Raw genomic sequence first — 11,491 nt, 5'->3', positions numbered from 1 at the left:
CGCACCATTTTTTGCACCTTCGTTTTAGAAAAGTTTTGCTACACGGCAGCATTTTGAAAACTTTGTTGATTTATACAGAAATGCGGAAAATGGCGTGGTTTACGTGGTTGCGTGGTTTACTTATAGGTGCTGTTATTTGTGTTTGTATAGAAACTAAACAGAATAATATGTTATGAACATTAACTTCTGGGGAAATGACCCATGTTGATACTCGGCAGTCTTCCTCGTTTTCTCTATTTTGATCACAGATGAGGCATGTTTCCACCTAAGATTAACACAATCAGAACTTGGAGAATAATCAAATTGCAAATAACAATTCATAAGTTTGTGGGAGAGAGGGTGAAAGTCGGTTCCAGTCTCAAATCTTCTGCAGACTCCAACACGTTTTCCTTCAAGGTTGTTTTGTATTTTACTCCATTCATCTTCTCATCAACTCTGAGCAGCCTCTCTGTCCCTCCTGAAGAAAAGCATCCCCACAGCATGATGCTGCCACCACCATGTTTCAATGACACGTTTTACATTTCAGTCTAAAAAGTTCAGTTTTGGTCTTTTCTGACCAGAGCTCCTTCCTCCACATGGTTACTGTGTCACCAGCACGGCAAACAGAAAATGAGACTTCTTATGATTTTGTAGTGGCCACTCTTCCATAGAATCTGATTAAAACAATGAAATAAATAAACTATATTAAATTTTTTCAACTGCATCACTTCCTCTGTACTTTACCTGTTCGGAATTACTGAGTTTACCTATGAAAAGGTGGATTGAAATGATGGTTGTATTTGGTGATATATAAATTGTTGAACTATGAATTAACTATATGCAAACTTGGAACACTCCAAGAGGTTTCAAAAGTTTGTCTGAGCTACATGAATTCCAACATATGCTTCATTAAATATACATTTCTAGCATAATTTGTATGGATTTCACTGCGATCCATTTCTCTAATAATACATTATGTCTCAGTATGATAAAAAGGCACTTCTCTAACTTCCAATAACATGCCTAATAAGAGTAATAGGAGTATGTCTGTGTTCTTCTCATTTGCAGTGCAGGCAAAAATGTGTTTATCTTAATACATCTCCCATATTGCCAAGCAGCTTATGCAAAGGGGTCTAACAGGATGATTGTGTACTGTGCGTTCATTCATTGCTGCGGTTTAAGTATTTATTTAGTACCAAAGCCAGCTCCAGCTAATCTTCTCAACACTGACTCAACATGTGACCTGGTAACTAATGTTAAGGCCAATCAAAGCCTGAGCAGTTCAAACAAAGGCAATTATAGCTCTGACTTACAGAGAGTGCAAACTGGATGCCGTCCTACCCGAGGCTCAGAGTTTACAGCGAAGACTGGAGTTAGCTTTTTGCTTTTTTTTGAGTTTATTGGAAGTACCTGTGAACAAGTGACTGAAACAGGCCTGTGTTGTCCTCACAGTGCAGCCATATGCTGCAGGAACGCGACCAGCTCGGAGCAGGCCTGCTCTGTGCCCTGCAGATGAACAGACGAAGCTCTGGAAGTGGGACAGGGGCTATTTGGACAGGAATTAAGGGGTGTGTTAAATTTCTGCATGCATGATCAATGGGGTTGAATGATGAGGCTGGGATGGGGGCTGAGGGGGAGCACACTGGGCCGAGCAGAGAGAGGTAGAGAGAACACAGACACAGGCAGCGAGCAATGCCTCACTAATTAGAGATGGACAGCATGGATTGTATCTCATTACCAATCAACATAGCTTTGAGTTCTCTGGAGGGGGAAAATGCGAGCTCTAATGTGTGCTGCATGTGTTCCTTTTTGATAAACCCAGCCTGTGTGGTGGAGCATTAGTCACAGCGGTATCTGAGCTGTTGGAAATCCACACACACTGCCCTCTGTCCGTTTTGGTGAGGAGTTTCTCCTGAATAGTACAATGGGACTTAATTACAGGTCAGTGGCATGTCTCAGGGAGATAGAGGGAGCTCTGTTACCCTTCCAAATACAGTATAATGCCATCTTCCCAAGGGTGGGGTGGGGTAACAAGAGCTCGGCACAAAAAGGTGCTGATAGCCTGAACCTGAGAATGGTATAAGGTGATCCAAGCAAAGAAAGTGAGCATTTTACACTGGAGAGGGAGAGCGAAGATAAAAGACTACATTAACTCTCAAAGGCCTTCTCCCACTTAGTTTTCCTTCTTCCCATTCCAGTTTTACTTCCAACTTATCATTCCTGCCAACTTTCTTTGACCAGAAACAAAAGAGAAAGTCAAAGACAAACACGTATTGAGTGTGAAAATCAAACAAATCTACATGGAAAAATGCATGGAACCAAAGAAGTTTGACACTTTATAAAAGTTTTTGGCATCTTTTTCATTAATTTAAAGGAATAAATTTGTTACTTCAGTTCTGACTTATATTCCAATAGATTACCATAAATGACCAGTGACTTCAAAGTTCTAACTTTTGCAAAAGTATACAAGAATTATGGTTCCAAATATTTATGATATATTTGAAGTGCGATTTGTTATGCGACTAAAACAGAGTTACAAAGTTTGTCACCGAGAGAAAATCAATTAAAGTATAGCTTGAAAGAACTTATAAAGTTAAATGAAAAATGAAAAACTTAGTGGCTGAGGAGACACCACAGTATTTAGCACCCTCGGCTCACAGGGAGAAGTACCTGGTTTGAGTCCTGGCATGGGAGGCTTTCCAGAGTTTGCATGTTCCTTCTGTGCGTGAGTATACAATAACCCATCGGTGTGAAGGTGTGTGTGTGCGCGTACCTGTCCACTCAGTGTTTGCACTGTAATGGACTGTGGTCCTGTCCAAAAGGTGTCTACCTTTACTCTGTTGATCTTCGCTCCAGTTAACAAGCCTGATTTGGAACAGCTGGTATGAAAGACATCAGTTTGGATCCAGGTGAATTTTTTACAGTGATGTGCGTTCCAGATACATAAGACATAAAAGCATGTTTTGTTTAGGTTCCCCTTCAAACAAATGGACAAACCACTTGGCTGTATGTGAAATTATCAGAAATACTTCAGACAAATCAGACAAACACATCCCATAATGTAACAAGCATGAGCAATTTAATGTATCCAAAATGGTTTTACAGAAAAAAGTATTACTCTGTGAGTCCCTTGTGCACTGGCCTCAGTAGGTCTGAAGCTTTCCTGTAAGCATATTCCAACACACAGAAATCAACTACTTACCCAATTTCTGAAATCATTTTTGACACAGAATTTCTCCAGGCATGTGTTAAAAGCTCATAGAGATCTATTACAAAGTGAAGTGACACATTTTAAACGCTGAAAAGACTCCATGTGCCCACTGCATCCTTACACAGACTGAGCTTTTCAGATGTATAAATGACCTGACAGCGCCCTCTAGTGGTGAGCAGTGATATCAAGCCATGTCCCCCATTGATCTTCTGTCCTTCAGGAAAATCTGTTGGTTATGAGCAAGCCTGAAATCTTTTTAAAACTACACGAATCAGCATTCTAATCTGTGCACTTCAGTTCTGAGATAATAAACATATTTCTTCTGAGCACCCAAAATTCTGCCTCCCTGTAAAATACCTGCTCACACAAGTCTCACTTATACTCAACTTCTGTATTTCATGCTCTCAATTCTTTGTCGTCTCTGTTCTTCACATGCAGAGCTAAGCTGATAATGTAACATCTCCCTGCTTAGTTTTTAAATTGCACTTTGGTCCCAGCTGAGGACTGAGAGTGGGGACAAGGTTCACAGGGCGCATGCAAGGAGGAGGGAGGTGAAACAGGAGGAAGGTTAGAAAAAAGAAAATTGACCTTTGAAAGCAAAACAGCAGGTGGAGAGCTAAAACCAGGCAGCTCAGGCCACCGGGAGGAAATTCAACACAGGAAAATGAAAGTATACTTTCTCCAAGGCTGATGAGGACTATGTAACAATGAGGCCTGACGCTGGCTGCCTGCCTGTCATTTGAAGTGAGGTCGTGCACATGAGAGCAGTGCTTGTTTGCAAGGCAGTGGTGAGGTAAAGCTGGGAATAATGGAAGGAGAGGAGAGGCACCGGGCAGCCAAAGTGAGGTCCAGCCAACTGACCGCCCTTCAGGAGCAGCTGATCTGGGCCCTTCTGGAATCTGGACTGTCCCGGGACGTCCTGGTCCAAGCCATGGGGGAACTGGAGCGAAACCGGGCAGGGGGTGGCACTGAGAGGGGGGAGCGGGGCGATGGAGAGAGCTCCGAGGAGGGAGAAATGGACTTCCATCCACCCATATTCCGAGAGCTGGAGAAGCTTTCCCCAGAGGACGCGTCCAAACTGAGGGTTGAAGTCGACCGGTTGCTGCAGTGAGTACATCCACAAACGTCTCTGGAGAGTCCAAAATACTCTTTAAAACAGCTGCAGCAGCTTGTCTGTCCTTTTCACCTCATCAAGAAAGCAACTATCTTACCACTGTCTGCTTTTCTTTCATCTCCTTTGACATGTCTGTATAAAACCAAACACCTCAGAGCTGAACAGCCGTCTACCTGCCAACACCACTATTCCTCTTTTCACCTTAAAGCCTGTTTCCCCGCTGGTTACCAAATCCTGCCTCCTTCACATGCTTCTCTGTCTCTCTCTTTGCAATGTGGCTCCTGAGGCGAATATAAAGAGGGTTCCTCCTTTGCTAGTTACTAATTACCCACCCCCATCATTATTCCCTGGCCATTTCTTAATAAATAAGCTACATGTATAGGTGAAGATTAATAGGAGGGCTGGTCATGTGAGGCTTTTGTTTGCACAACGCGCAAGTGACACTTCCACCTCAAATTTGAGCTTTGAGTTTGTGACCCATGCTTCGGAAACAACTTATTGACATTCAATTACTGTTTTAAATATATAAGATTAACAAGCAGGTCAAAAGCATGTTAAACGATCTAACAACAAACTGAAATATCAGTGAAGTGAATGTGTGTTAGAGTTTTCAAAGGACTTTTTTTTTGTAATATTGTGTGTTGTCAGTTTTTGAACAAGACTTAGAAAGTGTTAAATTAGGTTTCAGAGACCTTTCACATGTTTTTTTTCCCCTCCAGTGATCTGAAAGGGCTGGACTTTGTCCCTGTGTGCTCTCCCTTATCTCTCTCTGTCAATAAGCCTCTCTTTACTTCCCTTTGCTTGACCTAACTTACGCCTACTGCTGTGACTCTCTGTGTAGCACGTTACAAGAAACTTGTAGCAGTTGTAAAAACTGTGGGAAAGACATAAAAGATGTACTTCAGTCCAATAAACAAGAATGTGAGCGTGACAGGTGCACAGCGTAACGTGCATGGGTCTTCTCGGCTGTTTGATTGGAACAGGGAGGACCCGTGGCATGTTGCAAAAATGGTGAAAAGCTACATGCAGCAGCATAACCTACCTCAGAGGGAGGTGGTGGAGTCCACAGGGCTCAACCAGTCCCACCTCTCTCAGCACCTCAATAAAGGCACGCCCATGAAAAACCAAAAGAGAGCTGCTCTGTACACCTGGTACGTCAAGAAGCAGTGCGAGATAAGCCAGCGTGAGTAAAAAAATCAGCTCATGTTCTTCATCAAGCATCACTTCTGTATGTCACTGAATGATAGAAAAAAAAAAAAGCAAGTTAACTTTTCCTTCCAGAATTCACAAATGCAAAACATGGCCTGGCAGCTGCAGAGGATCAAGGAGAGGACACTAAGAAAGGACGGAGGAACAGATTCAAATGGGGCCCGGCCTCCCTGCAGATCCTCTTCCACGCCTACGAACGACAGAAGAACCCCAGTAAGGAGGAAAGAGAGGGGCTGGTGGAGGAGTGCAACAGGTGAGGCCGCAGAGCGCAGTGGTTAGTATCTATCCTCACAGGGAGAGGGCCCCTTGTCTGAGACCAGGCCATGCTTGAGGGGCCTTTCTGTGTGGAGTCTGCATGTTCTTCCTGTGTGTTTCTGGAGCCAGCCTCTGCTTAAAGTTTTTGGATTGAGAGTTTTGCTCATCCACATCAAGTAGATTCAGAAATTCAGTAGATTCACCATGTCAGATTCAACATGCGAACAAGAAATCCTTGTGACTAAAGTAGCGATATTCTTATATGCTTCATCAGGATTGGGTGGGAGAGCTTTACAAACACAAATCAATTCAATTAAACATACTCTGAAACGTTGATGACAATCACATCAATTCTGAAAAACTGAGAAACTGCATTAAGTCATTAATGTAAATGTGTGTGACGCATCTGCACAACCCTCTGGTAAGATGAATTTGTGTAGATGATATTGTTTCTATTTTTTTTAAATATTTTATTCTTTGTTTTTCAGGGCGGAGTGTCTCCAGAGGGGGGTGTCTCCCTCCCAGCTCGCAGGCCTGGGGTCCAACCTGGTTACTGAGGTCCGGGTATACAACTGGTTCGCCAACCGCCGTAAAGAGGAAGCTTTCCGTCACAAGCTGGCCCTTGACACACCCTTCACCAATCCATCTGCCTCTTCCTCCAACCCCACCCTTGCAGCCAGTCCTGAGCACGGTAAGAACCTAAACAAGGAGTTGGCAACCGCTGCAGTTTGAGGCCAATTTGGTCTCCTCTTTCTGACCCGTTTGGTGAAATAATGAGCACCACACAAGTGTAGACATACACTGATCAGCTTTATCATGATGGCCAGCAGCCTGCTACTCCTCCATGTGTTTCTGACATGCACCAAACTGTGATGTACCATGTACTCTGATGCCTTTCTAGTAATATTCCTGCATCAGTTTGGTCTGCAGAAGCTTGTCTATTCGACTGCAACAAACAGGCCAGAGCCTACTTCTACCTCATTACATTCTATAACAAATTGCTCATTGGCTGCCTAATATATCACACTTACCAACAGGTGTCATAATAAATAGATCAGTGTTAATTACTTCATCTATCAGTAGTCATAATGTTATGGCTGATACGTCTAAGCAGGCTCTGGCACCGGTGCTTGGATTTCCCATTGATCTCACGTGGCCATTTGCATCCATCAATCTGAGTAATTGTTCTCATTGTCTGCCATGTTCCTGCTCTCGGGCCTCATTTCTGTTCCTCTCCAGGAGTGAAATACAGCCAACAGATTGGGTGTGACGGCGTGAGCGCAGCCAGAGGCAGTGGAGGGGAGAGAGGGGGGCGTCTTGCGGTCAGTCCCGTCCAACTGGAGCCCAGCCACACACTGCTGGAGAGCCACAGCACCAAGCAGGTGAGTGTGTGTGGCATGTTTTAGTCCACTGGCTGCAGGTTCTGTTGAAACCACTAACAGGCTGTCGTCTGGCCTCAGGTGTCCAGCGGTGGTCCACTCCCCCCTGTAAGCACTCTGACCTCCCTGCACAGCCTGTCTGCCTCGCCTGCTTCCTCACAGAGCCTCATTATGGCATCAGTGCCCAGTGTGATGAGTCTGGGGGAGTCCTCTCTGCTCATTGGTAACCATCACCCGCTTCTTTATTTCCTTTCTCACATTGAAAACAAAGAGAAACTATGATCGCAGTGTTTGGCCTCGTTCTGTTGCAGGTTTGGCCTCCACACAGCCTCAGACCGTCCCCGTCATCAACAACATGGGTGGAGGCTTCACAACCCTCCAGCCCATCTCGTTCCAACAGCAGCTGCACGGCGCCCCGCAGCAGCCCATACCGCAGCAGATTCAGAGCCACATGGCCGCCAGCCCCTTCATGGCCACCATGGCACAGCTGCCCTGTCACAGTAAGGCTGCAGTCACGTGGCATGTGTTCGGCATGTTGGATGGAGTAGAAACTCACTCATGCGTTCTCTGTTACAGTGTACAACAAGTCAGATTCTCCTCAGTACCACTCGTCCAGCCTGCTGTCTCAGGCCATGGTCATTGCCGACGGCAGCAGCCTGGGGACTCTGACCAGCCTGGCTGCTGTCAGACAGGTAATGGTCTGATGGCTTTATTGATCTGTTAGAGCAATAGTTCAAAACTTTCTTTTCTTTGGTATTTCCAAGAAAGGCTAGTCCCTCTTCCCTTTGACCTGCCAAACAAAGGCAGCCTCACTATCTTTACAATAAAATCAACGGAGCTTTTCCTTGGGCTGTCCCAGATTCTGTGAACATGGTTCACTTTGATATATCAAATCAAATTATGACAACTTCTAAGCAGTAAAGCCTCAGTCCCCCGGTTTGGGAACTATTGTGTTGGAGGATCACTTCACAATGAAAATGATCTCACATTTGCCCTTTATTCTTCTTTTGGGCAGATTCTGAGTGCAGATCCTGAGGACCAGACAGACCCACCTTTACAGGAAGAGTCTTTACACCTGCAGCCCCAAACACCAGTGCCAGGTAGAAAGCTGTAGCACAGGTTTACCACCATACCCCGATCTGGATGTTCATTCTGTTCAGCAGGTTACCGATGAGTGCGTGAAGATCTCTGCAAGTTTACATAAACTTTCCCACTAAATAAACACATAGTAAACCTTACATTCTGTCTTCTTGTGTAACTGATGGCTCACTTGTCTCGCAACACTTTTTGACTGACGCTACAATTCAAGACTTTCTCAGCATCCGCATTGCAAAGACACACCAGCAGAAATAAAAAGAAAACACTTGAACTACTATTATGCAGACTGATCAGTTCAATGTTTTCCCAACAGCTTCTTCTGAAAGCCTGGAGATGTATCCCACCTCTCAGTCAACAGAAAGTCACCAGTCTCACCTCCTCTCACCTTCACCAACAGACATGGGCTCCTATGTGCCAACACAGTTGGTCTCTACGGCCCAGTAAAAGCACTCGGGCGATGTAGGATCCTCTTTCCATGAGCTGGACAGAGATGTGAGGATGGACAGCGGCGTCTGCCGTCCGCCACCTTCCAGGAAACCCTGGAGTCAAGAGGCCACAGGCTGATTCAGCTTTGAGGTTTCAGAGACTATCAGACTAAATATAAGTGCATTTGAGAAGACTGACCTGGGGAAGGTTCACTCTTGACACATCAGACAATCAACTGAAAAATCAACACCAACATGTATTTTTATTCAAATGTTTTGTAATATTCAAAAATTGTAAAAGTCTGTCAGCAGTATCTTACCTGCATTATTTGTATCTCACTGACTTTTAAAACTTTTTTTTCATATTTTTACTTTTCACAAAGTAAAGACCATTTCAAGTTTAGTGACTAGGAAAGGCGTGAAAGTGTCTTTAATGAGTCAAGTCACTACTTTCTCACAGTATCAAAGAAAAACATCCCCAAAACGATGACATGTTGCTTCTAAAAGTTCATTCCAAAACTTCTTCCTCTGTGTTTTGTTCTCTCTTCTTTTTCTTTTTCCGTTTGACTTTAACTTGCTCGGAGCTCCCGTTTTCACCGTTGCTTTGAGGCGTCTGAGCTCCACCAACAGAGTTCACCTGATCGCATTTCTTCTTTTTCATCACAGCATGGTCCTCGTTGTCCTCCACTGCTTTCTTCTTCTTCTTCTTCTTTACTGTTTCTGACCTGAGGGTCTCGGGGAGTGTGAGCGTAGAATGCAATGCTGATGAGGGTAAAATATCTCGGATGGACACTGCTGCCTCCTTGAGCCTCGTTTCCATTTCGCTGTCGCTGTCACTGCAAGGGTCAGAAAATGAGTCATGTTGCAAGCATTTTTTTTAACAGCTTGAAAAATGAATGAAAACATTAAAAACCTTGAACTTGGAACGGGTCGGCGCCTCGCAGGGGCTGGAGCCTCTTCAACTTTCTGTCCTGGTATTGATGTGGAAAACAGACGAAACCCTAAAAAGAAGAAATGCTCATTTAAAAGACAAAGCAACAGAAGCAGAACAAATTGGAAGAAACTGAAAAAGTACCTCCATCATCATCATCGTCATCATCATCATCGTCGCCACATTTCCTTGGTTCTACACAGGATGCGGGTGTAGGTTGCATCTCTGAAATGCACCTGACAATCAAAAATATTAATTAAAATCATGTTTATTTAAGGAACATCATATTTTTTTCCATTTTGTGACGCAACCTACCGATCCAGAAGATGTCCCAACTTTTTAGCCACATGTGTTTGAAATCCTTTAGTGACCTGAAGCTCGTTGCCATCGTGATCGTGGTCAGAGACGACTACACTGTTGAGTAAAAGAACAATATTTTAGAAAACACAGCTTTTACAGCTTTGGTATTACTAATGTGAATTTGATCTCTCCTACTAAAATTCATCCTTTTTTCTGAGCATTTGTAGGACTAGATGCTGCACAGTGACAACATATTCTGAGCTGATGATTAAAGTCTATTACGTACACTCTACTGCACTGAACATATGGTGCTTCTGAAATCACTGCAAAAAGCTGCAAACACTCCAACCACTTAATTTGTAGCGTTAAGATGGAATACATTTAAAAAAGCATGACTGTTTATCACTATAAAGAGAAGATGCCTGTGCATGGCTCGTCTGCACAATACCGAAGTTAATAACTGTCAAATGAATAAATCTCTGTATTTATTGTTTCCTCCAAGCAATCATTCAATCCACCAAAAGAGATTCAATAGCAAAGAAATGTTGGTAGGAATTACAAGAGGTTTGTAGGAATACAGGAACTACACCGCACCCCCTCTCCTGCATCTTGCGCACAGCTGCACTTCAAAATAGTGGCAATTTTTCGATTGCAAAACTCACCGTTTTGACTGTTTTACATTACTCTCGACATCTGAAACAGACAAACATTGCCACCGTCAGATATTCACTCTGAAGACATGAAACGCTGTCAACTTTTTGGAGTAGCTCACGAGTTCAGATGCAGGACCCACGTGATTAAACTGTAACGGACAGTCACCTTTATTTACTTGTGCCTCCCAAACAGCTTCCTGACATCTTTTCAGCCCCTCGTCGTCGCTGCTGGAATCATCCGAGGAGGAGGCAGCAGCAGCAGCAGTATCTGCAGCAGCCATTCTCTTCGTGGAAGCCGCCATCATCAAACACGTGTTACTGCCAGTGGCGTCTGTTTTCCAGCTGAGCATTCTGGGTAATGTAGTCCTTTCTGAGATTTTAGGTTTGTTACTATCGTTTTATACAATATCAATATCATAACTTGAATAAACAACATCAAATCCACATGCTAAAAGGAAAATTAATCAGCGGCGTTACAAACAACGTTGGACAAATTACTTTTAAAAATTCATTAGTTATAGTTACAAGTTTCTTCTTCTTCAAAAAAAGTAGCTGAGTCAGTAACTGATATTTAACTAATTACTAGACAAAGTAACTATTCCATTACTTGAAAAACGTGTTTTAATGTGACAAAGAATTTAAATCCCCTCTTAATGGAATTTTAAGCTGCATGTTAAGTTATGTATTATAAAGCTAAATATATGCTTAATGAAATAAATGGACACATTACACACAGGAAACGCTGCATTATTTCTAAATCATTCAAATGTTGCTGTGTGATAATATGAGACAAGACACCAATCAAATTTGATTTGGAACTGTATAAAGCATTTCTGCATTTGTAAAAGAATAATAAAACACAATCGATGTATGTCAATAGATGTCTGAAATTCCATTTAAAAGCTGCCTTTGAAAGATCAGGGCTCTATGACTGTAT

The 11,491-nt window shown here is 43.2% G+C and overlaps 2 protein-coding genes across 2 annotated transcripts; one reads left to right on the top strand and one right to left on the bottom strand.

The window, feature by feature from the left end:
- Positions 1–3,929: 3,929 nt before the first annotated feature.
- hnf1a (HNF1 homeobox a) lies at positions 3,930–8,703 on the top strand. The gene is made up of 10 exons (XM_030104324.1): positions 3,930–4,297; positions 5,288–5,487; positions 5,586–5,766; positions 6,257–6,459; positions 7,008–7,150; positions 7,229–7,370; positions 7,459–7,647; positions 7,724–7,839; positions 8,163–8,247; positions 8,559–8,703. Exons 1-10 carry the CDS (start codon positions 3,999–4,001, stop codon positions 8,687–8,689), a joined length of 1,689 nt encoding a protein of 562 aa, XP_029960184.1. The 5' UTR covers positions 3,930–3,998; the 3' UTR covers positions 8,690–8,703.
- Positions 8,704–8,913: 210 nt separating this feature from the next.
- On the bottom strand, positions 8,914–10,917 carry c12h12orf43 (chromosome 12 C12orf43 homolog). Its single transcript, XM_030104329.1, has 6 exons — positions 10,721–10,917; positions 10,564–10,594; positions 9,917–10,015; positions 9,746–9,837; positions 9,584–9,671; positions 8,914–9,506 (listed from the first exon to the last, which is right to left on the bottom strand). Exons 1-6 carry the CDS (start codon positions 10,902–10,904, stop codon positions 9,179–9,181), a joined length of 822 nt encoding a protein of 273 aa, XP_029960189.1. The 5' UTR covers positions 10,905–10,917; the 3' UTR covers positions 8,914–9,178.
- Between the last annotated feature and the right edge of the window lie 574 nt (positions 10,918–11,491).

This window comes from Salarias fasciatus, chromosome 12, assembly GCF_902148845.1.
Source record: "Salarias fasciatus chromosome 12, fSalaFa1.1, whole genome shotgun sequence".
NCBI lineage: Eukaryota > Metazoa > Chordata > Actinopteri > Blenniiformes > Blenniidae > Salarias > Salarias fasciatus.
The sequence above is the reverse complement of the archived record's forward strand: the minus strand, read 5'-3'. Positions and strand labels throughout refer to the sequence as shown.